At 47.1% G+C, this 27753-nt stretch overlaps 1 protein-coding gene across 1 annotated transcript in view; it reads right to left on the bottom strand.

Moving 5' to 3' along the window:
- Positions 1 to 27175, bottom strand: part of CACNB4 (calcium voltage-gated channel auxiliary subunit beta 4) — a 92173-nt gene extending 64998 nt beyond the window's left edge. Inside the window, exons 1-2 of the mRNA XM_065070203.1 lie at positions 27041 to 27175; positions 26862 to 26945 (exon numbers count right to left, since the gene is read on the bottom strand). Of these exons, the coding sequence (XP_064926275.1) occupies positions 26862 to 26945; positions 27041 to 27049 (93 nt within the window). The 5' untranslated portion in view covers positions 27050 to 27175. The remainder of the gene's footprint in view (positions 1 to 26861; positions 26946 to 27040) is intronic.
- Positions 27176 to 27753: the final 578 nt, after the last annotated feature.

The raw sequence follows: 27753 nt of genomic DNA, 5'->3' as shown, positions 1-27753 counted from the left end.
TTCAAGGATTTGGCTCTGCACATTTGAGTTCTCGCCTGCAAAGTCTCTGTGAGACCTTTTCCTATCTACCTGGTGCAACGATGAGTTTGTGATAGTCTCACCACCTACAAGCAGAACACAAAATCTCTCTAAAATATCCTGAAAATGATGGCTGATTAACATAATTATCCAAAAATCTATTTTTAATGCGTCTCTGTCTGAGAGGTTCAGCCCCTTGCACTGTTAATTCTTACCTGGACTCTCCTTGAGGGACACAAATGGCACCACTTCCAGGAGAAGGACCAAGGCCCTTTGTCAATCTTGCCAACAGCCACTTTGTGCCAGGTAGGGTGGCTCAAAACAGCCCAGATTTCACCTTTTGCTTCCACACTCTACCCTGGCTGCAGGGAGACCTCGTGCCAGGTGGGGTCTGCACCACCAGATCCAGGTACGGTGGTGACTCGGGATGGGACAAGAGTCCAGGGGTCCCCAGGCAAAGTCAGGCGGAATCTGGGCCGAACTGAGTCACCCGTGCTCTGCTCAGGGTGATAAACACCCACGATTCTCAATCCATTCAGCATCGCAAGACCCTGCATGTGCCAGCAGCACTGTACGAGTCCTTTTACAAATTGGAGGCAGTTAGTGATGACTCAAAATGCCTTCTGCCTTTTCCTTACAAAAGGCAACAATCGGAATTATAAAAATCCCTGCAGCAGCAGAGCCCATCTTCATGTTACGTGGATGAAAAGCCCTGTGTCTAAAAGGGCCTTGATGCATGAGGAGCTACTAAAATAGAACAGAATAGCATCTGTTTCTCAGCTTTTAGGCCAGGATGTTTGAACCCATCAGTAAACCTTCAAAATTCCCAGTTGGAAATCACAGTATCACAGTATGTTTGGGATTGGAAGGGACCTCAAAAGATCATCTAGTCCAATCCCCCAATGATCCCCAAATGATGCCCCAATGCACATGATATTAAGATGCAAATCTGTGGAAGCTCAGGTATAGTTCAGAACTTTGATCAGATCAGGTCATTTCTGGTGCTCTGAACACTTACACAAATACCGTTATAATATTTTTCCCCTGATTCTTTGAACTGTTAGACATGTGTTTTCCCTAATGTCTCAAACCCTATAGTCATGCACAAAAAAAGAACAGAACGATTAGTTTATTCTGGCTTTGACAACATCCTTACTGAGACTACTTAAAAATAAACCCCAAACCCTAAATAGATTGCTGAGAGGAAAGTTCTGTCCTAGATCTAAAACCGCCTATGAGACAAAAAAGTAGGAATAAATGAAGAAGGATCAATATCTACAGTCTAATATTTGCTATTGTCCAAACCAAAACGTCCATTACAATCGCAATGTTCTCACATAATGAAGCCATTTGAGAGCAAGTAGGGAAAAATTCAGCTTGAACAGCTAAGCTTGACAGGGTTACAAGCAGAAAACAGAATATTATAATTGGAAGTGTTGAGAATAATAAATTATGGTAGTTCTGCCGTCCCTGCCTATATACATTATGAGAAATAGAGAAGCAGATCCAAACCCCATGTTCTCAGAATTTAATTCAATACACAGATGAGGGAGTGCAGAATTAAAAGGTGATAAAAACCAAAATTCATAAAAGGGCATATTTATCCAAACTGTAGAAAAATTCCGTACTCTGTTAAAATAAATGATGGAAGCAAAAATGGGTAAAGCTTGTCCTTAAAAAAGGATTTGATGTTTATTTGAGTACTGCAGCTACTGTAGATCCACACGCTCTGCTTAGCAAAGTTTGAAGGGATGTGGTCAAGCTTTGCTTTCAGCCTTGATCCCTTAGCAGGGACAGGCTTAGGAAAAGACCTCATATTGTTGACAGCTTATTCTGTACATGTTTTCCACTGCATTTTATTCTCAAAAAATATCTGCCATTAGCTGCTGTGATGGGCAGAGTACCGAGTAGGCTCATATTCACCCCGTTCAAATGTGGTAATTATCACTTTCTACAACACCGACCCCTGTGCAGCCAAAGGTAACCTGACCTTTTAGGTCTAGACCAGAAACTTATAACCATTATTTTCAGCCAGATCGGTGCAATGATGCAAAATCGGGTTTATTCCGGTTCAGACTAGAAATAAAATTACGACTTGAACCCTCACTACTGCTAATAGACATTATACTCCAGTAAAAGCCATCAAATGTCTCACTGGTGAATATTGCTGCCACCTCTTGGTTCAGGAGAATAAAAATAGCAGAGTAAGACAGCGAGCGGTGTTCTGCAGATGGAGCGTGTGTGCGAGGAGCTTTCGGCAATCTCCAGCACGACCTGCGCCGTCAGAAATGTGGCCCTTGGAGACGTGTGGGTTTGGGATGGCTCCCAAACCCAGCTGGTACTGGGGTGCTCTGAATCACTTCTGTTGGCCTTGACTGAAGTAGAATTGGGTGGGCATGGAGGAAATCTCGGAGGGGGAGAAGGTTGTATTTTAGTTTTACTCTTTAATCATTCAATTTACCCTTGGAACTGCCTCAATGAGCACAGCTCCTTCGCATTTGGAGCACGAATCTGGAAATGTGGCCACACAACAACCCAACAGTAAGAGGAGGCTTGTTCACAAATTCAGAGCAGACACTGTTTGAGTTTGACCTTCTATAAGTCATAGAATTTCACCTACACACCACAGCCCTTAACAAAGGCCTGCAAATCTGTGCTAGGATAAAGAGTTTATACCGGGTGAAGAGAAGTTCCCAGGAAGGCACTTGGTCTCATTTTGAAGACACCAAGGCCAGGCCAGGCCCCAGCTTCCCTTTGCTCCAGAGGTTAATCGTCCTCACCATTAAAACACAGCTGAGAGCTTCTGTCAGGGACCTCACTTCAGAGACCTTTGTCTTCTGATTTTTGGGAACAGTTGCCTTTGTTGCTGTTCCCTTAGTACAGCATTGGGAGTTCACTGGTAAAAATGCCACTGAACCTCACTCTGCTTTTCTAATTGTTTCCATGAAGAGCCAAGACTTGGAGCATTAAAATGGCACCTTTGTGCTGCAACAAAAGACGTGTTTCTGAGAAACATAATGTGTGTTTTGTGCTCACCTTTGTGAAGACGACTTCTGCCCTTGTTTTTCTCACCATCCATCTGTTCAATGTACACTTGCGATTACTCTCCTTCAGACTGCATTTTCGCAGCCGATTAGCCTTTCATTTTCTGCCCACATACATAACCTGCCAAGATCCCTTTCAGTTCCTCCTCTGTCCCGACAGGTAGTGTGACAGTGGTTGGCCAATGGACAGGAGAAACTGAGAACCCCGTGGGTTTTACTGGGTGCAGGTCTGGACTCCCAAGGTCTCTGTTTCACATGGGCTTTGCTCCCAGAGCTGAGGTCCGCCCAGGGAAGCCATGGTGTCCTTCAACACTGGGTCCCCAGCCTGCTGGGCCTCCAGAGTCCCCAGGCTTGGGACAAAACAGGAGCACGGTGGAGGGACACGGCCAGTCCTAGCGAAGAACTGTGACAGAACAAGTCCCAGGCCACAGAGCAGTCCTCCTGAGGAAGCTCTGGGACTGTGGCTGGTCTATGGGACAAGGATGGGGACAGACTATTTAGCAGGGCCTGTTGTTACAGGACAAGGGGTGATGGTTTTAAACTAAAGGAGGGAGATTCAGGCTGGACATGAGGAGGAAATTGTTGCCCTGAGGGTGGTGAGAGCCTGGCCCAGGTTGTCCAGAGAGGTGGTGGATGAACCATCCCTGGAGACATCCCAGGCCAGGCTGGACGGGGCTCTGAGCAACCTGAGCTGGTGAAGATGGCAGGGGGAGCTGGGAAGGTCCCTTCCAACCCAAACCATTCTCTGATTCTATAAGGAAGCGCTTCCTAGTTCCCGATTCCAGCTGCGTTTCCTACCCTCAGGTTCACTTCATGTCCAAAATCCACCCAGACACCACCAGTCTCCCTGTCCGCTCCTCCCCAGCCACACCATTCCTGGCCACACCAGCCATCGCTCACTCCAACCTGGACATCTGGGGACCATGATGTGATTCAGGCTACAGCGACCACCTCCAGTCTACACATGGCCCGAAAGCACCAGATACACATCTCAGGAGCAGCCCGGCCAAAAGCCACCCTGTCTGGCATCCAGCACAACCGGTCTTTCTTCCCATTCCGGATGGGAAGGTGATAGGGAAGGATGCAGCCATCAGCCTCAACCAAAATAAAAACAGAAACAAACAAACAAACAAAAGCAGAAATCCCTAAATACTTGCAGAGTAACTGGAATCCAAAGACACAGCCCAGTATGCATTGCAAGAAAATGAAACGGAGAAAGTCCACCGTGAAAAATAAATAAGTAGCACTAATCCTGCTTAATGGAAAGATGTAGAAGGGCTCGCTGCTTTCTTCACTCGTCAATCAGAGAGGTGAACTGACTGAAACAAAAGCTGTGTGGCTTTGAGCACAAAAGCAACAAAAGTATCGCAAGAGAACGCTGAATCAGCATTCTCCAGCTTCTTCAGCCGCCTTCGTGGGTGATGCTCCTGGTATTTCTGTACTGCTATTCCAGCACTGTTGGATGTTCATTTTCACAGCTGCTCCTCAGAATCACTTGCTAGTGCTTCCACTTTTCCCTGTCCCGGGAAGGCGCGCTCCAGCCTTGCCTCCCTCTTGGAGGATGGATCATCACTAACGCATCTTCTCACTGCACGGGGGAGGAACTGCTATGACTTGCTGAAGATAATAAGCTGTAATTGCTTCGCCAACGTACAGGAAGCAACAACGTTAAAAATACGTTATAACTAGAAAAGTGTGCGGGCATGGATTACAAAGCAATACAGCCGAACACCACCAGCTCCAGAACAGGGAATGGCCCTTCAAACGCGTGTTAACGCACAGCATCTTATAGCCAAGCAATTTAACCCAAGCTCCGTATAGCAGCCTTACAGATTTAGTCATGGAAATAAAAAAACCCCATACAAATAAAAGACATTTTATTAAATATCTTCAATACATTTCATAGTAGCATGAAGCAAGTATTAAAGATTTAATAGCTTCTTTTGTCAGCGGACTCATTCCTTCCCACACACGTGTGCGCCCGCTCTCCCCACTGCATTTGAAAGCCTTGAATTCTTCTTCATGCAGCTAATTTGGTTTTTTATTCACCTTTTGAAGAACCCACCTAAAACTTGGGGGTGGGAGAGTAGGTGGTGAGGGCATAGGTGACAAAGGAATGGCAGCGAGCTGAATTGCACTCTGAACTGTGAATATCTAGCTCAACAGGTGAACCTTGATGGCTCTGATACATTCCTGAGAAAGTTTTCTTAAAATACCAAACGTCTTTAATTCTATGCAGATCGTAAAATAGACATTTGAATGCCTTTATCTTAAACGAGCAGTGATGTTGGGGTAATGAGAATATTTCTCCTACCTGCCGACAATTTTTCCTCTCCCCTCTGAGCATTAATAAAGATTAGCTCCCAATTTTTTTTTCCATCTTTCTAATGTCCATAATGCAGATTAAAGTGTCAGTTTTAAGAAACTGAGAAGCTATTTCCATAAAAAAAAAACCCCAAACTTTTGTTGTAGTGAGACCCACAGGCATAGTTCGCCAACCAGAAATAAATAGCAAACAGCCCCGAAGTATCATCAGATGCCAGTATCACCTTCACAGGTAATTTACAGTACAGGTAACCCATTCCTAAGCCCCTTAAATACATTTAATGACTGGAATAAGCACATTATGGCCATTGGTGGGACAGGTATACCTCATGCATACTATCCTAGACTCAGATTTTCAGCATTTCTAATAGGCCCCTGAATATACGCGTGAGCAAGACGAACGAGCTTAGCAGCCGATGCTGGATTCCATCCAGTAACCCAAAAAATGAAAAGCCATAGTCTTGGCGAGAACACTAAATTGCTAACTTGCTTCTGCTATTTCAAAGCAACACAAAAATCACTTAAAATAACCTTAGAGAGTGAGGAAATGGCACCACACTAAGTGCATGGTGGGAAAAGCAGCTTTGTGCTTGCCCTGTGTCACCCGTCGAGCAAATCCAAGGGAGGAAAGTATTTCAAGAATCTCTTCATAAGAAGAGCACCATGTGGTTTCAGTGAAGTCAGGAAGTACGGATGAACCAGCAGCCCCATCGGTGTTCCAGGCAGAGTGAAAACACACCCTGAACTTGAGTCGCAGTTCTGTTTCAAGTCTTATAGACGTGATGCACAAGTGAATTTCCAAGACCTTCACCGACTGCATTCTTGCCACGACATTTCAACCTCACTGAGCATTTTCTGGGCATCCAGCGCCTCAAGCAAAACCGTGCACGAACCCGCCCTCTGTACGGCTCGGGAATGTATTGGCAAGAAAAATAATTGGAGGGCACGAAAGGAAGAATGTGTTTCTGTTCCGCTTCACTGATCGCAAACAAACAGATAAATAAAAATACCCAAGTATGCACCCATCAAATTCATCTTCTCTAGTCATCGGTGAAATCACATCCTTCCCATTCTCCTCCTGCTAGAACAATGATGTTTTTTCACCATCTGTTTTAAAGCCCTGGGTAATTGTGCTGCATTCAGGCTCCTTTTCTCCCCGGGTTCCCCAGCTCGCTGCAGCCTTCCTCCCACGTCCCCTCCTCTTGCTCACGGGACGTCCCCCAGCACCGACGCTTCCATCACTTCCACACTCCTCAAGAGCCACATCTGGTACAGCTGTTTTCTTGCCAGGGGAGACTCTGGTTGCTTTGCAGCACTAAAACCTTGTTTATTTATGGGTTTACTGACCTCTCCACCACGGGGACCTGCGACCCACCATGGGGCAAGGGAAGGGTTTTCTGCATCCCCTGCTGTGGTGGTGTCCCCAAAACCCCTTCCCCATCAGCGCTGCTCCCGCCACCAGCCATAACATCGGTCTCTGTTGGGTCTGGATAGATTCGGCTCATGCCCTTAGTTAAAAAGCCAGCAAGGCATGATCAGGATGTGCTGACACTTTCCCCTGCAGCTACACGGGGGGTGACTCAGAGCAGAAAACTCATGTTTTTACACCAATGATGAGTAAAATATGTACGGCATGAGACAGTCTTTCAGTTTTACCACCAGTGCTATGACATCAAATGCTTTCCTTACCACTTCAATTCCTGAAGAAAGAAGAACATTAAAATAAATAAATCTCAGCTTCAGTTCAAAAGCTTCTGGACAACACAATTGGGGAAAACTGTCTTCAAAAAAATCACAGCTGCAAACCACTTTAAAACCACGTGCACAGGCATAACGTGAATCCAAACCAGCTATTTCGAAAACAACTGAAGTCAGCTTTATTTGTGAGGCAACACTCAACTCCTAAATTCTTGGAGTTGTTGAATCCTTACAGATTACATCTGCATGAGATCCTTTTAGCCCAATCGATCATCCGGCTCAAGTTTCTCCGAGTGCAGAGCTCTAGACTGGAGCTCCGGGAAGCGCTGTGCAGAGCTTAACAGCTGCGCCTTCGAGATGCGCCTAAAATAGGCTGCCCTGCTACCCTGGGGATTCTGCCTGGAACAGCCACTCGTCCCTCACTAATTGCCATTAGTCAGAGAAGTCAAAAATATACAGCATGTGTTACGCAAAGCAAGAGAAATGCTCCCAGCAAGATCGCTCCTTGCCTTTTGCTGGGAGAATTCAGTGCCACAACACGACTGCAATTAAAAAGGGAAGCACCTCCATTTTAAGGACTTCTTGTCAAAATCTATAGTATGCATCAGTTAATACGGGATAAAAATCTGGTCTTCTCATGCTAAGTGGCCTTATATTGCTATTTTGGACGTGGGTTACCATGGTAATCAGGAGAATCTGGAAGGAATTTGCTTCATCCTAATTGCTGCATAACTCTGTGCAAACAGCTAAATACTATCTTACTATTTCTACCAGATCCACTCAGTAGCTGGGGCTTTCATGAAGCTCATGATTTAATGAACGAGCCATCACAAAACATGACAAATTAAAGCAATTATAATTATTTAGAACAACCAAGCCTGCAAATCTGTAGGAGTGTTTATGAGTGTATTCATGACTCAAAACGATTCCAGCTTTAGAGCATCTTCAAGATTTTCCCCATGCTCTATGACGCTGGGGAGAAAGCAGCGAGATTTGCCCACCCGCATATTGTGGTTGGGGCTCCAAGAAGACGAAAGCAAAGGACGAGGCAGCTCCGAGGTGCCTCCCAGTCTGCCCAGTTACCCCAGTCCAGGACACAGAGCTGACAGCCCTGCCCCGCGCTCCCAGGAGGTGCTGGAAATGCTACCGGCTGCCCTAAAAATGGACAAACACACACAGCTGGAAAGCATCAACAGGGCTTATGAATGGCCAGTTGAATTACCTTTTGTTGAAGGGGCCAGTTGGTCCCCAAAGCAAAAAACTGCAGAATTTGAGCCACGAGGCTTCAAGGCTGTGCTATAACCAAGGACGGTAAGGGCATGGCGGGGTTGTATTTAATTATAAATCAACAAAGTCATCCTGCAGAAGACCTCAGGAGACCTTTTCCCTGTTAGTTTCCATGTGCATTGTCCATGGCCAAGCAAGCTTGGATTAAAAAATAAGCTATATTAAAAAATAATAATAAAAAAGAACCAGCTGATCAGGAGTAGCTAGACATGGAAAATCCGGGGGGAAAGCTGGGATTCAGACACAGCAATGTGCTCTCACCGTGGTTTCCAGGCTGAAAGGAAGGCAGAGAGCCCTCCCTGCAGATATGCCCAGCACAGCCTGGGGGAATAACCTCCTTTCCCTACTAAAGAGCTTCCAGGACAGCACATCAAGGGACAGGCCTGCAGCTGCTGGGAAAAGCGTGCCTCTCAAGTACCGTTTTGATCAGATTTCTCGCAGCTTTGTATTGCCAAAACACTAGAAACAGGGTTGCTTGAGTTACCAAATCTGGCTGCCTTCACCAATTAGTTTTTTAGAATATAATCTGGAAAAAAAGCGCCAAGCGCTTATAGTTTAAAAAGAAAATAAATCTGTTTCTAATTGACTTAACCTCCAAACAGATAAACCCCTACCTCGCAGCTCCCCACATTGCTGGTGGGTATTTAGATATCTAAGCACATCACAGCACCGTGAGCTAAACAAACCAGGCAAAACAAGTCCTGCGTTCCAGCCCCTTGCTTTTCTGAGCTTCAAATGCAGAGGTTTTATGGTAAATTAGCTGTATATTTGTGGTCTGATAGCATGTAATTTTCTTCTCCTAAAAGTGTCTGCTGTAATTCCCATGCTTTACTCTCAGGACAAATATTTTTATGAAACCGTGTCAGCCCAGCACCAACGCGCTCCGTGCAGACGCTCTAAGGCAGAGAAAAGAAATCAATAAGCACTTTGGAGCAAAAGCCGTCAAAATAAGACAACGGTTGGTATTGGGATAAATAGAAAAACAAAAGCCAAAGGCTTGGGCACGCATATGGAGGAGAACAAGCCACAAGATGGTTCTTCAGTTCCTGTTCATTAGTGGCTTAAACACTGGAGGGGTTTGGGAAGCTTGAGGAGGTTGAGAGCTTGAGGCAGCGGCTGGTGAGACCCCCCTGGGTCCAGCTCGGGGTCCCCAGCACAGGACACACACGGACCTGCTGGAGAGGGGCCAGAGGAGCCCCAGGAATGATCCGAGGCTGGAACAGCTCTGCTGGGAGGACAGGCTGAGAGAGCTGGGGTGTTCAGCTGGAGAAGAGAAGAGAAGCTCCCGGAGACCTTATTGCGGCCTTTCCATGCTTAAAAGGGGCCGATAAGAAAGATGGGGACAGACTTGGTAGCAGGGTCGGTTGCGACAGGACAAGGGGTGATGGTTTTAAACTAAAGGAGGGAGATTCAGGCTGGACATGGGGAGGAAATTATTGTCCCTGAGGGTGGTGAGAGCCTGGCCCAGGTTGGCCAGAGAGGTGGTGGATGAACCATCCCTGGAGACATCCCAGGCCAGGCTGGACGGGGCTCTGAGCAACCTGAGCTGGTGAAGATGTCCCTGCTCATGGCAGGGGGGGCACTGGGGAGCTGGGAATGTCCCTTCAACACAAACCATCCTGTGATTCCGTAAGCTGGGCAAATGGGCAGAGTGTTGGACATCTCCTTGGGAGCGGGACTCTCGGCCATGACTGGGACACGACAGACAATGCAGGGACAGGCTGCGAGGAGCCCTCACATGAAGACGAGGGTTTATATTTGCTTAGGAGTGAGGACGAGGTGTACACAGGATCGCTTGTGTGTGGAGTCCTCAACACGGACCTGAAGAAGTAACTTTTATGGCAAGCCTGAAGAATGCTAATTCATCACAGAATCACATCTCCCCTTCAGAGGACACATTTCAAAGGGTGCACAGCACTGACACTTATTGTCTTTGGACCTTTTAAAATGCCTTTATCCAACCAGAGGTCTTTTTTCATTTGTTTTTAGTCTGGGTTTGCGCAGTAACTCTGAGAAGACAACAGACAGTGCAGGGAGCAACAGGGCCTGGCCTGGCAAAGGCCAAAGTGTTTCTCTCATGGAAACCCGCACATGGCTGCAAAGCAGCAGCTGTAGAGGCTGGTGGAGTTTTTGATTTGTTTGGGGGTTTTTTGCAGCTCAGTTCACGCAAGCACAAAGTGCTGTGGATTCTGCCCAGAAATGGTGATTGAAACCCCCTTTCTGTGGCTTAATGGCACGGGAAATACTTCATTTAAGAAGTTACCAGATGATTTGTAACTGTTTCCTGTTCGCTGTGTCTCCTGCATCCTACAAGCTCAATACTACAAAGGTAAGTTCAGAGTAGGAGTGAGAACTTGCATCAGTCTTATCTGGGCTCCAAAAATCAGAAAGTTCTGGAAGCAGCACTTTTTGTAGCTCCAACCAACCCCCCTCTCCTGAGACAACCCGGCACCTCATCCGACACCCAGTGCTCCAAATTGTTCCCAAAAATCACCATCAGTAACTCTTTGGAAATCAATTATATTGGGCTTGGGATGTTTGTGCTGAGCCAGGCTCTTCACTGAATAACTTGAAAAGTATAAATGCCAGATTTAAGTCACTAAAAGGACGTAAAGACTTCAGGACTCGAACTCTGTGCTCCAAGTATTGACATCCCAGCAAGCTTTAAAGTAACAACCCCACCCTGTGGCTTTTACCAGAATTGCAGATTTTTAGCCCACCCAGATCTACAACTCGTGTAAAGGCTCCCGGCACATTTTCCTGCACCCAATTCTATTAGAAAAGTCTTTTATATTACTTTATCTGAATTAAAAGAAATGGGAATTGTGTGTTTGACAAGCGATGAAACATCTTTTAGTAAATCAAGAGCATCTTCATCTTAACATTTCCCTGAGAATGTAAGAGCACGGAAACCCAGCCCCCTGTCCTGTGCAGCACTGACACAATTGCTCTTAGTGACCATATTTACAGTTACCCATCTAAACCTGGGCACGCCAGATGAGCCAGGATTTGCCAGGTTAATCTTGCTTGAAATACTAAGGAAGAATTTTGTGAAAAGAAGCTTTTAAAATGAAGTAAGCGTAATAATTAATGAATTTCTATGTAAGCGAATAGCCCTGGAACACTGTTCCTATTTTAACTAGAATCAGATACTTCATTCCCATGAAACTCAGTGTTGCAGATCCTTACAAAATATGGCACTAGGGCGGTAGGACTACAAAGAAGATGCAAGACAGCATGAACACAAACCACTGCCAGTCGTGCGATAAAAACCAGCAACAACAACCCCCCAAACAAAGCGTTTCTGAAGCCTAAATCAGAATCTCATGGTTTAAACAAGTAGTGACCGAGGATGAGAACATGACCACGGCTATAGCTGGGTGTGTGATCTAAGAGCCAGCAGCATCCCCGGCCTTCACCCTGCGGTTCTGCCTCATCCCAGCTCCCGTTATAGGGAAGACACAGGATTTATCTCTATCAAAACCTTACATTTGGGAAGATGGCTATTACTGCTGGCTGTCAGAAAAGCAAGGGCATTTGTGTCCGCTCCCCTTCGTGCACAGAGGACCTAATGGTCTCCTGACACCCCAGGAGGCGACAGCTGCCCCCTTGCAATCGCACCAGGCATGGTTGGGTCCGAATGGCATCAGCACGGCAAGGATAAGCGGGTTGATTAAGAACTACACAGTAGACACCTTACAGAAAATGATAACCATGAGTATAAGGCGTGATAGGGCGTATAAGAGATGATCTGAGGCTTGTAGAGGCGCAAGGCCAGCTGCTGGGTCACTGGGCTGCCACTGGAGCTGGGGTCAAATAACAACAATCATGATGCTGCTGCTATAAAGAAATCCCAACGGCAAATCCAGCACCAAGACGAGCGTGTCAAGACAAAGACGACGACGTTTGGTCCCAGAAGATGCAGATTCAGAGCCAGGAAAAAGCCACCATTGCCATCAGTGGGTGCACAGCTGCGGTCCCCACTGCTGAGGGGGGGCAGCCCCTGGCATGTCCCTGGTCCCCAGTGCCACCCATGGCAATTCGGGGAGTCAGACCCCAGAGGGAGCAGCTGAACCCCCTGGGAGCCGCTGCTGAAGGAGCAGCAGCATCTGTCACCTGCTCCCGCTGTCACGTCCCCATCTCCCAACGCAGCTTCACCATGCAGATGGGCACAAATTTCCAATAATGTCTTTAAATACATGTGGGTTTTTCTTTGTGCAGCATTTTGTTTCCATAGGAATAATGCAAATTCTTTCAACCCTAAGAAGTTGCTTTTCAGGTGCAAAAATATCACATTTTTCCTCCTACGAAACAGTAACATGTAGGTGAACACAGCGGAACTAATTAACGGGCACAGTCCTGAACATGGATACTGGAGAGTCAGAAACCATCTGTACAGTGCATTTTGCTTTGCCATTGTATTAAAATATATTGTAGCAAGTAACTATTCCAATAATAGAACTGAATGAGAAAAAAAGCCAACCTGGAAACCACTGCGTACAGTAATTTTATCCCTCTCTAAAAGCCATATTTAGCTGAACTCCAAAAACCCCACAGAATTAATGCTGCGAGTTAATACAATGCATTCTGAATGCTCGTTAGCAGTTATTAATAGATTAGCATTCTTCTCTCAACCTCAGGATCTAAGGCATGAGCAAAACCACATGAAGGAGCAGGGAACGCTTAAGCCTGGAACTGCCCAAACTGCATCTTAGGCTGGAGATCCAGCCCAACCTGGGGAGGACGGCGGGTGGGAGCAAACCAGATGAGAAATGGTGAAATCAGTGACCAGGAGTGCAGGGAATCCACACAGAACCGTGGGCTGTGAGGAGGGGCAAAGGGTCTAATTGGCCAACTTGGGTTTAAGAGTAATTTAAACATATGTTGAGAAAAGAAACTTAAACGCATTGTACAAACGACTTAATGCGTAGCTTTAATAATAGGAAAACTGATAGCAATGACACTTTCCGCCCTAAGGTATGGCTGTTTAGTAAAAAATACTGTCTTGTACATAGAGATAAGAGATAGGATGTATTCACATCGTACAGTAATAAACCCTTTTTCTTCCCCCTCTCTGAATAACTAGGAAAGGAGTGAGACGACACCTATTACTTTTCAGGTACTTAGAAAAGACAATTTTCATCCAAAGATATTAGTAAAATTGGCTAAAGGGCTCTTTGAATTACTAAAGGTTGACAGGTTTATTTTCTTTCAAAATAAGTCTTGAAATACTAAGGACCTTCCTAAGGACTAGAAGGTACCAGTGTGTATATATATATATACACACATATAAACAGGGCTAATTTCCAAAACACATTACGGGAATCCTGAGGCGGATCATTATCATTGAAGAGAATTAGTGAAACAATGAAAATAACTATCATTTCACTGGAAACAGAAGAGACTTTGGAGGGTTTTCACCAGGCAAGGTGTACAAACAGGTTGATAAAGCTTTCCTTCACATACACTCTTATTTGAGATCTGCCTGACATTTTAGTACAAGGGCTGCTCTATTCAAAAATCAATATTGAAGAGATGAGAAAATGGTTAATGGATAGATCTCAGCATTGGCGCTGTTCAAATTTACCGAAATGCTCACAAAGAGCATATATCTTCTCTGTGTACCAAACACAGCTTGTGGCAAAAATATTCTCATGTTCCATTCCGTGCAAACTTCCATAAAGCTGCTTAACATGAGTCAAATGCAGGGGGAACGTAGTTCCCGAGCATGTGTTTTCCTATGGGATGTGAGGGGTGTACGTGCCTTTGAGAAGGAATGTTTGCCGTGTGAGACTGGAGACAAACCCTGAAGTGACATGAGGACGGGGGTTTGGGGACTGAAAGGCTAAAGAAGCAGCTCCACGACACCGGGGAATGCGGCTCTTGGGGGCGCAACCACAATCAAAACAACCACCAAATTATTATGATTATTATTAATAATAATTTTAAAAAATAAAAATAGTGTCAATTTCATTGTTGTTATTGGTTTGGGGTTTTTTTTTGTTCATTTCTGTTGGTTTTTGGGTTGGGTTTTTGCATCCCAGCACTCCATGGCAAGGAGTCCCCTGGCTGAAGACAGCACTGAACAGCTCCAGAGGACCACGATTCTCACCCCCCAGCAAATGCTCCATTAGCCATCCACTTGGACCCCTCAAAAGTCAAGTCACAAGGCCTCGACTGTTTTTACCATACGGATCATCAACAGAAGTTTTTCCAGCCTAGTGCTCGCTAGATAACTATATAAAACTCACATTTTCTCCCCCCACCCCAGCTGATCTCACACACCACTCCCCTGGGCCAACCATGTTTCATTTTTCATGTTGGGAACCAAACTGGTTTTCGTGCCGTTCCCACAAACGGTTTTTCCTCATTTATCAAAAGTGGATGTGTAGGGGCAGTAAACGTCTATTTTACTGACAATGGCAGATGGGGTGGGGGGGGGGGGGAATAAAAACCAGCTTCCGTTCTTAGCTCATGCGATCCTGCTTGCTTTGCACACGGAAGACCCTCACCGATTTCCGCAGGACAGAGGCAAGAGAGATTTGGCCCCAAATACGCAATCACTGCTTGCTCAGACACATCAAATGAAGATAAATAATTGTACTTTTAAAATAATGTAAAACAGGGGAAAAAAAGCGCAGAAAAATCCTCAAGAAAGCACACACGAGCTGAACTATATATATCCTAGGCAGTTTCCTCACAGATGACAATAAAACATACCAAGTACCTCTCTTCAGCATCTTGAAATTCCCTTTTCCGCATCCATGACAAAATCCTGATGGTTTCCCAGGACTGCCCCATGAAACCTTTGCTCCTCCAATCCCTGCTCCCCCAGCCCCTGCTGCCACCCCCATGCCCAGGTTTGTCTCCGCTGCTCCACCCACACCTTTATTATACTGAAAAATCACACTTCTCTTTCTTCCCTTAACATTCTGTATCCCCGTAGCGAGCTGTTCCACCTTCTCGTGTTCCAAACAACCGTTCTTCACCTTCCAAATCCTCCTTGGAGTGCTTCTCTTCTCCAAGCCCTTCCAGAACTGCTTCTTGCTGGCTGGTGATGCTGCCTCGTAGAGGGAGCTCCAGCCTTGCAGCTGCTGCTGAGGTGCAGGAGAGGACCAGACCAGCTGCTGCTCCCCAGTCACCACTCCTGGCCAACTGCCTGGGGCTATAGGGAACCACAGAATCATTCTGGTTGGAAAGGACCTCCAAGACCATCAAGTCCAACTGTTAATCCAGCACTGCCAAAGCCACCTCTAACCCATGTCTCTAAGAACCTCGTCTACATGTCCATTAAACCCCTCCAGGGATGGTGACTCCACCACTGTTCCAATGCCCAACAGCTCTTTCTGCAAAGAAATTCTTCTCAATATCCGAACTAAACTTCCCCTGGTGCAACTCAAGGCCATTTCCTCTCATATATATAGCGTTCCTCTAACCATCCCCCGGCTTCACTACCTTATGGCCAAATAAATATTATATTTATATATTACACCAAGCAAATATTATATGGACGGCGTCGTACTTTGCTTTCTTCATGAATTCTTTGCAACTGCTTTACTTCTGCGCTCAGGTTGAGAGGGTTTGTGTTGCCCATGACCCAGGTTTGAAGGCTGCAGCTCCAAAGAAGTCTGGAGCCGTGGTTTGCAGGGGGTGACTGCACACAGGAGCAGGCTGCATCTTCACAGTTATTCACATATAATTCACACACTACAACAGCCAAGGGATCTCTGCAGAGATCTCCAAAGCATAAGATGCAAACTCTCACGTGGGAGAGCTCTGGGAGAAGTAGTAAATTCAGGAGCCCCTTTTCAAAACAGGGTCTTCAAAGAACAGGTCTGTTGGGAGGAAAATAAAGAAACATCCGGAACTACACGCCCCGCAAAAGTTTACAGATGGTCTAAAAATAAAGGTGGGGCAAAAGGGGGACATTTGAGTCAATGTATGTACTGTAGAAATTTAGGGCATGATTCATTAGCCAAAAAAATCCGAACACCCTCTGCAGCTATTTTCAAGGAGGTACATGCATAATTTATGTGGAACAGGAGTGGGCTGCAATTTCCCCCACACTGTTCTGCATCAATTACACTGGCTTGTAATTCATCACACTTCTGTTTTTCCTGCATGTAAGCGGTAACCTCTCATTTAACGACGACGGAAAACAGAGTCATCTGCAAAACAGGGAAGGTGAAATGTTTACAGGTGAAATAATTGCAGGTTTGACATAGAGATGGGGTCCAGAGAGCTGGGAAAGGGACTGTTTTCTGGCGAGAGGTTTGCCGTGTGATGACTCCTCGCAGTTGTTTCATTTTCAATGACCACAGTTAACAACAGAACGCAGAAGTCTTTCCAAATCACCAGCACTAATCTCAGAGAGGACCCGAAGCACGAGATTATGCAGAAGTTTGAAATATCAGGAGATTTGTCACAGAGGGATGTAAGCTGCTCAATTACACGTTAACAGCCTAAAGCAGGAAAACCCTTAAGTGCATTAAATGAATAAATAAAACACCTTTGCTTCCAACAAGAATAAATACCACATGAATCTGATAGACAGAATAAAAGCTCAGTTATGAGCAATTACCCAGTTGACTGAAGGGAATGCAAAATCCACGGCCGCTGTTGAGTCCGTCAGTCTTTCCTCTACACAAAGATGGGGGAAAAATTAACCACGTTGCAGTTTTCAACAAGAAGCTGGGAAATAGGTGGGCACGGATAAGAAATAGGAAGCTTGAACCAAGACATACCCTGGGGACATCAGTAATGTATTTGCCCCTCCACAGGGCGTTAGAAACGAGCGGGAAGAGGATGAGGAGGAAGGAGGCGCCGGCATCATCGCAGGGACACGCTGTGTGCGTGTTGGAGGACAAACAGCAGCCCATGTAATACTTACTTCAGCCTTTACCATGAGAAGCAAGTTCATTATAAAAATTATAAAATATTCAGCCAAACAGATGGGTGTGCTCTGCTCCACAATGCTTACATTTATTTATTTTTATTTTTCTTTCTTTTTTAAATGTATTTTTGGGCTCTGAAAATCATCCGTTCGACAGCAAATGCTGTCTACCTCCTGACTACTGAACAGGGCTAAGAATAAAGCAGCCTCTTCTATTCAGCCTCCTCTCCTTGAGGTTGGTGTTTGGGGGCTCAACAGTAAGACTGGTAACTCATGCTCTCACTTCAAAAAGAAATGCACAAAGGGTAATACTAAGAGCAATGGTCGTCTTTCATCTCCTCCGCATCTCCTGGTCCTGCCATGCTGCCCACCACAAGCTGTGCAGCTCACCCCGCGATCCTTCACGCCAGAACAGTTCCAGGACTCCAGGATTTCTGCAATAACTTTCTACAAGTTATTCCATAGAATAGAATCATAGAATCATTCTGGTTGGAAGAGACCCGACCCTCAAGATCATTGCGCCCAACCATAACCATCTCCAGCGCTGTGTCCCTAAGAACCTCGTCTAAACGCCTTTTACACCCCTCCAGGGACGGTGATTCAACCACTTCCCTTCCGTTTCATTCTGTTTCATAATGTCTCTTTCTGTAATAAATAAGGATTTTATTCTCGGCCGAGTGGTGACGTCCCTTCAAGAGTTGAAGTCTATATGGAATAATTCATCTAAATCCTTAATGCTGGAACAGCATCATCTAACCCTTTGGGGTGTCCCAATGTGTGAAGATGCTCCCAATGGCCCAAGATGACCAAAGCCAAAAGAAGAGAAGAACATTTAAGCCATATATGCTACCAGGCACTTGGAAGATTAATGGCTGGCTGGATGTTTAATGTATCTCGGGACATTAACCCCAACTGGTCATTAAGCCCTAAGAAATGCCTAATGCTGAGGTAATTTTTATCACTCTAAGATGAATTAAAGAGAGAAAAAACCAAACCAAACCAAAACCACACCAGGTTATGAAAGGGATCTCCATTTCTAACTATAAGCATTTAACTTCTGCATTATTTATAGATACATCCATCACTTCTAAGCATGATCACAAAACGGCCATAACACAGATGCTTTAGCAGAACTTGCAGCCCGATTTCAGCTGAATTCTATTTCAGCTAATTCCTAATACAAAACTCCACTCGTGAACTCCAAGGCACGTGGTGCCTTTGTCATAAAACACTTCAAAAAGCAAGAATCAAACCCAAAGGGCCACAGAATAAACCACAGGAAATCCTTCCACAGTTGAAATGTGCCAGATTAATGGAATATCACTGAGTAGAAGCTACCGGATAATCCCAATAAAAGTATTATCTTGGCTTTCAGAGAAACAAGTGTTTTCAAAAGGTGTTTTCAACATTCTGACCCGCAGTATTTTATTACATTGTCTGAATCAGCATATCAAATTTTGCAAGGGATATCAAAGTGCATTAAGTGTATTAACCTAAAGAAATATTGAGACGTAGGGACAGTTCCTGCTGTCTGTACATATAAATGGAAAAATGATATATTGTATAGGCCGGGAAAAAGAGTCACTACTTAAGCACTGAAACCATCAGTCCGGGGAACAACTGCCACAAAAACACAAATTATAGCAGAAATAGAATACAAGTAAAACCAAATGGAGATCACAGCTAGAATATTGTTTATTCTGTGCAAGAAAAGATGTCGTAAGCCAGGCCCAAGCAACACAAAGCCGTCAGAATCCAGTATTCAAAGGTGACTCTTACTTGAGGACATGAAATCTGTTATTTAGTATAAAAAAAGGTTTTCCCCAAAACAGCGAAGCTCACTGTAAAAAGTGCCAAGGAAACGGTGCAAAGAGGGTTAATTATAAGAGGGAATGTGATTGGAGTGTGACTACTAGCATGCATTTTTACCCTGGTGCCTTAGAGTATTTAATGCAGATCTCACCAAAAAACAGGCGCGAGTCACTTTGCAAAAAGCAGAAAACACCTCTTTCCTCCCATTTTTGGAGAAAGCTCCTGGTTTGGATCAGTGGGATGGGGGAGGCACATGAGTCCCGTCCATCGCCCACCCCACTGGGCCCCAAAGCCACAGGGACAGCTGGAGACCTCATCAAGACCAACCAAACATTAACACAACAGACACCGTGTTACCCAGACGCTCTGAACACCTGTCAGCGTCTTTTCTCAATCGTCAAGTGATCTGACATGGATCAGCATCATCACCTTCTGATTGTTTGTATGACACTTGACTGTTAGTGAAAAACCATATTTCACAGGAGGCGTTTTAACACCACAAGTGGCTGAAGAATCGTAGAATGGTTTGGGTTGGAAGGGACCTTCAAAGGTTGTCTGGACCAACCTGAGAAGCTCCCACCTAAATTTTCTCTTGCTAGAGCTCTGCTTTGTTATTGTTTGAAGCAGAATTTTGAAGATTATACACATCAGGCTTTCCCATATAACCCTGAAAGCAGCAGAAAGGAGTTAAGAAGCTATTATTTCCAACTCTGCGGGTCACCCAAGAACTCAGGATTTTAGGAAAGAGCTATTTCTGTCTCTACCGTATTCTTTTCAAAGCAATAGAAAATATTTTAGCAAAGAGAGGCTTGGAGTCCCATGCAATCATCTCTGCTTCCTCTATATTCAGCACAGACAATCGCATCGCGATTGCGCTTGACACAACCCCCGGTGTCCATAGAAACTGCCTGACAGCAAACGCAGCGCCCAGAATCCGCTGAAATGCCTCAGCCCCCCTGTAATCCCACAACCGGGGTCTCGCACGGTCTGTCACCCTACAGCAAAAACACTGGTGGGGCAGAAACAAACCCATGGGCGAGACGGTCAGAAGGTGGCGGGTGATGGGAGCTGGGGATGGAGCTGCCCAGGGCGCTCCAGCCCTGTCTACACGGGGATTATCCACTTCATAAAGATATTGTTTTAATGATTACCTGCTAAATGCTATGTGTTTGGTATTATGTTAGTATTCTGCTACCGTAATCATATAAACATTCTATCATAATAACATTGCATGAATAAAGAGAAATCATTTTATAGGTCACACTAGAAAAATACATTTAAACAAACGCCCACAGTATGTACAGAGACAGACAACTCCCAAATACAAGAAATTTTGGATGAGGAACAGCCAAATCCTATTTTTTATCTGTACCTACGCTGCTTATGCTATTAATATCCCACTTCTCTTTGGTGACTTTAGGCTATTTTAAAAGCGAAACCTTGTTACCATGGAGACAATAAGCCGGTCAGCACATCTGCTGAAGAACAGGACATAACATTTTTAAAGTGAGGATTTCAAAGGCTCGGGCTTTTGTGAATCGGCGCCGACGGCTCCGTCAAACACACATAAGGGGGCTGATAATCCCATTAGCTGCCACCTACCAGGTTTCTGACAGCGCTATGAGCCCGTGTTGTGCACCGGGACCCACGAGCACCGACACGCCAGGACATGAACCACGTCCCACCACCCCGGCCAACTGCTCATCATGGATATAACCCCGTGAACCTGCCCCCGAGGTTGACAGATGGCTCCAAACAAAAACCCAGCAACCAGGGGATTAGTTTTTTTAATCATGATCATTATTTGCTTGCAAACAGACACAAGCACACACACACAAATCGTTTTCCTTTTCTAACGGAACACTAAGTGGGAACATAATTGGAGATTCAATTAGCACATTAAGAAACATTCAATTAAGCTTCCTGGTGACACGGAGATCCAGAGCTGCACTCGCTTTCCCGATGAAGATGCAAAACTCGCAGAAGTGTGCTGGCCGCTCCACACTCAGGTGAAGCGATGGCGGAATTAGGGAGAGAAGCCACTTTCCTACTCTTTGTTGGTAATTAAAAAATTCATTTCGGTTTCTTTCTACTGTTGTTTCAACCTCGGGAATCTTGTCCCCCACCCACCTCCTCCTCCCAACCCTGCGAGGAGAAACCCAACCACGGCAGGAATTTGGGGCTCCTGGGATCAGAGCAACACCATCAGGCAGGACAAGGCGGCTTTGAGGGAGGAAAACGTGCACATGAACGTGTGACAGCTTCATGCCACCAGCTGTCACCAACAGGGAACCCCAGAACAGGGGACACACTCCAAGTCCACCAGCCTCTCAAGCTGTATGTGAAGACAACTCTGGAAAAACTACATGTTGTGTATCTGTGACTCTGACTTAATCCACGTGGGCAGCATCCCATGGGAGGTTATGGAGAGAAGTCATCTAGAAGTCATCGGCGGCAGTGAGCCCCATGGTTAGAAGCTGCTCAGACGCAGCACCCTCCATTGCTGAACACAACCAGCATCATTTCAGTATTGCTCCTAATGTCATGATGAGCCCCACCAAAGGTCACAACAGCCCAAACCCAGCTGTGCTCGTGGCTCTCCAGCTGGCAGGTGACAACTCCATGCTGGCTGTTTGACCCATGACAGGCAGATCCCGCTGTGGTGGCTCAGGTTGTCCCCGTGCCAGGCTGCACCATTCGGGACCACCCCCCCAGGCTCCTGCAGGGACCACGTACAGCCCAAGGGAGCACAGAGGGGATGGCAAACCTCTGTCCTCCAGAAGCAGGCTGTCTGAAATCATCTCTGCCATTTGGAAATGAAATTCAGGCCACAATGACATCGGTGGAAAACACCAGTTCCTCCCAACGTTCATAGGGCCTTTTGTAAACTTACTCTATAAAATCACAGATGGTTTGGGTTGGAGGGACGTTCCCAGCTCCCCCAGTGCCCCCCCTGCCATGGGCAGGGACATCTTCACCAGCTCAGGTTGCTCAGAGCCCCGTCCAGCCTGGCCTGGGATGTCTCCAGGGATGGTTCATCTACCGTGGTGCTGTACATGGGAGCAAACTGCAAACCGGCCTCAAAGTCTGTGGGGATCCTGCAGCAAGATGCTCCAGGACATTCCTCCCGGTTCACGCCTGCCTCGCTTCCCCTTATTGATTTAACCTAAATATGCAGATTTACAAAGTAAACCGATCTTAAGCACAGTTTAACTTGAAAGATGCAACTGTTGTCTTAGTTAACTACATTGATTTAAGAACAAAGGCGAGTTAAAACAATGTCGCTCTGCCGTGCAGACAGGGCTTATGTTCTCCGGAGAAAGGGCTGAATCTTTTATTCACCTGTCAAGTGCTTTAACAGTTTCTGAACGCTGTATAGAGAAAAATAACGATCCAGTCCTGTGTCTAAGGAATAATCATATTCTGTGCCAGTGAGTTATATTTTAGAAATTAATGACTCATCTGAGAATTGAGCTCATGCTGGTAAATTACCGAAATTCTGATCTGCTGCTTTGCAGATCTGTGTTTTATCACCCTGACCAGCGCTCGACTTTGAGAAACACCCCGTTCACCGCACAGCCGGGCTGGACCGGCATCACCCACCGCCCGACCACCAGAAACCGCCCAAACGGACACCAGGGCCACAAGAGCAGCGACCGACGTCTTCTAAGACCAAACAAGAGTGCAGAACTGGAGGAAGAATCCAAATGCGCGTTCAAAAGTCTGTTCGGAAACGGTCACTGAAGCTGCCCACGCGCATCGCTGACGAGCAAAGACCACGTGTTGGTTCCCAGTAATTCAGGCTGTGATTTTACACGACAGTCAGCAAAAAACCATCAGCTACAAAGCTCAGACCGGCCCTTCAGGCCGCTCTTGAGAACCTCGGTGTCCGTAATTAAGCCAAAATCTGCCAGAGCCGGTGAGCAAAACTGGTCCACGTCGCATTGGCAAAGTGGGAGCGGGGCCGCGCGTCCCCCGCGCCGAGGGAACGGCGTTCGGCTTCACGGGCGACACGGAAACCTCGGGCACCCCTAAAGCTCCCCAAATCTGACCTACAACTGTTCAGTCTCGAGCAAACACCAAGATATCCGGGTGTTGGTGCCAACATCCCGCCGGACGGGAAGGACACCACCAGCACATCGTCTCCGCGCACAACACAAACCCGGCTGACAACAGAGCAACAAAACTCTTCTGGGAGACCGTAACTTCTTTTCTTCACTTTGTCAGAATATCACTAACTTTTAAAAACGTTGTTACAGCTTGAGAGCCAGTCTAACCACAGAAAACGCCGGTGTTTTCTTCTCAGTATTACATGGGAAAAGTTATATTGAAAAGGGGGAAGCACAAGCATTGCCAAAGATGCAACACCAGGTGTAAATACATCTTAAAAGAAAATTTGCGTTATTTATCTCTAGAATTAAGCAGCAAAAAAACTTCCAGAAATGCACTGCATGCCTAAATATAATTTAACATAAATCTAAACGTGCTTGGACCGAACACCTGGTGACTTCACTTGAAATCGCTGGTGTGAGCTGGAAAGAATTTCCACCAGTTCCCACGAGTGTCTCGAGCAGATTTTCCCACCAGGCCCTGCCGATATCAACGAGCAGATAACTCTGTATTTCACATCAGGCTTGCGAGCTACGGGAACACCACACGGCGAGGCAATCCGGCACCTTTATCACACGAAAAATAGGTTTTAATGACTTCTGGCACTAATGATTTCTGCACCCACCTGGGACCCCCCACAGCAACACATGGTGCTTTATTTGGACAAGAAGCGATGCTCCAACACAACCTTTGGGTGGCTGTTGCTGTTCCTCACAGGTCACTTCACTTGTCTCAGTGACATAAATTCTATTTGTGGACTTGACAGTGTTGGGTTAATGGTTGGACTTGATGATCTTAAAGGTCTTTTCCAGCCAAAATGATCTTATTAAAAATCACAAGTAATAAAACTGATACTATCAGAAGTTAAAGAAAAAAATAATGAATTGCGTATACAAAATAAGCGGTGAAAATGTAAAATCTCCCAGAAAAATTAAAAAGAAAAAATAATTATTACTACAGCATTTTGCAAAACTCTAAGCATATGTTTTCAGCTGGCCTACTTATTGTCTTATAATTGACTTCTGTCCCTTAAGGGGGTTCTTCAGTATAATTGAGCAGCACCGGCCACGTCATAGGAACAGCTCAGTGCGGCCGTTCGCGTTCCCGCCCTGCGCTGGGCGGCTCGAGCGCCGGGTCGGCCCGGGACACGGGGTCCCCAGCGGGGCAGGGTGGTCGCTCCACCCCGGACTGGAAAACGCTGATTCAAAAGCTCGTCTGAACTTCATACCCTCAGTAAATTATATTGACCCATGGATCAAAACCAGAAAATTGAACGCAACGTAACGAAAAGCCAAGTAATGGGTTTAAATCTGTGGGATCTTGTGGGAAACTGCAGCGGGTCTGTGGAATCCTTGACAGAAAATATGAGAGCAGAGATCAGCCTTGAGATATTAAGATTTACCCTTGAGAAGGATGGGAGTAAAGGAGTATCTGGAGAGAGGAGAGATGTACCCGTGAGAAAGAAGGGGATAGAAGAATAACATGGATGATAGAAAAATTAACCAAAGAGATATCAGTGCTGTAACTTGTAACCAATAGTGAAAAGACACATGAACTGGTAGAATTGTATAAAAATGCACTTGTAGCAATAAATGGCATCCATTACTTTCATCTTGAAAGAACTTGGTCCATGTCGCTTGTCCGTCTCAACCGCGACAGGATCTGTGCTTCTCCTGACATAAAACCGATGATTAACTTTCCATTGGTATTTTGGACTTGGCCAAGAAGCTGGTGCACGATTCTTAACGCATACGAGATCTACGACGATTTAAACTCTTTTGGGGTATTTATTGCAAATGGAGAGGACAGGAACACCGGGCAGCTGGAACTGCGTCTGCAGAGCCAAAATGCCCCATTCTCAGAGAAAAATCACTAATCGCAACGGCTGATTAGAAGCAAGTGCCAGGAGCAGAGGAAACAGCCTCAGGTTGCCCAGGGGAGGTTGAGGTTGGATCTGGGAACAATTTCTTCCCCAAAGGGCTGTGGGGCATTGGAACAGGCTGCCCAGGGCAGTGCTGGAGTCACCATCCCTGGAGGGATGGACAGACGGACATGAGGTTCTCAGGACATGGGGCAGTGCCAGGGGTGGGTTATGGTTGGACTCAAAGATCTTGAGGGTCTTTTCCAACCAAAATGATTCTGTGACTCTCTTCTATGATTCTGATATAATGGTCTCATTCTAGCACCAAAGCGGCAGCAGACACACCCTTGTGCACAAGAAACAGTGTCTGGAGGAGCCGAATCCCCACATGGTGAGGAACATCCCATGAATTCTGCTCCCTCCTCATCTGGGCTGAGTGGAGCGGGGATCGCTTCATTTTGCTGAAATTCTATTGACGTGGGAGCTTCACCCAACACAGCATCGTCCTCCGCCAGGTGTCCCTCAAACACGTCATTATACCTAATGTAAGGCACCTTAAGGTGGAGCCCTCGGGCAGGGGTCAGAAGGAAAAGCAAATCTCTCCATCTTCCCAAAAAAGACAATGGGCAAACAGACAAAAACACCCACCAGCTGAAACAAAACTTGTGACGAGCTGCGAGGTTCTCCAGGACGTGTCCACGAAGGGCCCACGGCCACCTGCAGCATCTCAATGGCCACAACAGGCTGGCACAGCCTAAAACCACCTTTGGATTTACTTATCCTTGCTGCACCTCTAACTGGCATGGCCGGGATCACACCAAACACCAAATTCTCACTGCGACTCTCACACCTCACCCCGCTGGTGCTGCAAATGGGGACTCCCGGCCCAAAACCAGCACAGAGGCACCGCAAAGCAAAATCAGACTTCCCTGGGTTATCCCAACCTGCTTCCCCGACAGATCAGCCTCGCGACCTCCCCGTCCTGTGCCAAACACGCTCCCCGCATGACAAGTGTCCTCGAATTTGTCAAGGACCCAGTTCTGCCTTCCTCGCGCTTCCTTAAATCTCTGCTGAAGTCGCTGAGGGATCTGGGGGTGTGCGGGATGCAGGTCTGCGCTCCCAGAAATGTTCCACCTCCTTTACTTTTAAAGCAAATTAATAACATTTACTCTAAGCAGCATCACTTAGGAGAGAAGGTGATGCTTCAGTGAGACTCGGGAGGTCGGTGTTTATTCTACCAAGGGACAGCTGGCAGGGGAGAGCATGGGACTGGAAATAGCAAAGGGAAAGGTAACTGCTAGCAGGAGGTTTCATCCGGATGGGTAACGCAGCGCCAGGGGAAGCAGAGCTGCTGTATAATTAGCGCTGACAAGCCCGAAGCCCCAAACGGAGACGCCAATGCTCTTGACACCTTTGCGAGTGTCTGTTTTTCAGAGATACTCAGTCAGAAGATCACTAAAATCTCGGCTCAAATTCTTCACGAAAAGTGTCTTGCTTGCCATCAGCGTTACAGGGAATCACTAGAAAATCAGCCCAATTTATAAATCACAGCTCGGGAGCCGAAGGCAAACACAACCCATGCGTGTACCGGGAGAAACCATGGCTTCGGGCGGGTTTTTTAGGCCCCTTTCTGGGTTTGCAGCTCCCAGCCCAGCTCTGACCCGTCCCCAAACCCCCCGGCTCAGGGCGCGGAGGGGACGGGCAGTGACCCCCAACTTGTGCGGGGCTGGAGCCGGAGCACCCCGCGTTCCCGAGCCCCGCGGATCCCCCCGCCAGCCGCCGAACGGGGGCGGGCAGCCCCCCGGCCCCTCACCTGCCGCAGGATGAAGCTGGTGGAGGTGGTGCTGCCGTCCGAGCGCTTCAGCCGGCTGCGCCGCGTCGCCGTCCCCCTCGTCACCTGCCCCGGGGGAGCCAAGAGACATCAAGGTCGCGTCGCCGCCACCGCGAACACCCCGACCCGAACTCCCCAAGCACCCCCCGAGCTGCACCCACCGCGGCCATGGCGGCGGATCCGCGGCTCTCCCGGCTCGGCGGCCCCGCTCCCGGCGGCGGCGGCAGCGCGGTGCGAAGGAAAGGGAAGGGAAGGAAGGAAAAGGAGGGGAAGGGCAGGGCGGGGGGCGGGCGCGGGGGGGTCCCGGGCGGGGCGGGGACACGCCCGTGCCCGCCCCATCCCCAGCCCCGCCGAGCGGAGCGGCTGGAAACGCGCCCGGGGGGATTCGGGGGAGCCGTCGGGTTTGTTCCAGCCCCGCAATGCACCCGGGGTCACACCCGGAGCCCGATCGCCCCATGGGGGTAGGAACTTCGGCGGGGGGTGTCCGTGGTGGGGGGTGTCCGTGGTGGGGGGTGTCCGTGGTAGGGGGTGTCCGTGGTGGCGGGTACCGGTTGTCTGTTGTTCAGCAACAACCCCCGAGTCCCGGTATCCGCCGCCCCTCGGGCTGCAGCCGCCCCATCTCCGTGTCCCTTTTCCCCACTCGCTGCGTCCCGAGATGTGACACGGATGCAAGTCCCGGCCCCTTGAGCCCGGCTTAACCTCCTCAAGCTGAAGCTGAGCCACAGGTGCCACGGCCACGCACAGCGGAGCTTGATCAGCGTTAATCTGCATCAGCTCCCAGCTGCGAAGAGCGCTGGGATCGCCATGGTGGAGGAGGAAAAAGATCCATCAGGAGAGGAAGCGATTCGGTTGAAGTTAAAGAGGAAAGCTGGGG

Source organism: Columba livia, chromosome 7 (genome assembly GCF_036013475.1).
Source record: "Columba livia isolate bColLiv1 breed racing homer chromosome 7, bColLiv1.pat.W.v2, whole genome shotgun sequence".
NCBI lineage: Eukaryota > Metazoa > Chordata > Aves > Columbiformes > Columbidae > Columba > Columba livia.
The sequence above is the reverse complement of the archived record's forward strand: the minus strand, read 5'-3'. Positions and strand labels throughout refer to the sequence as shown.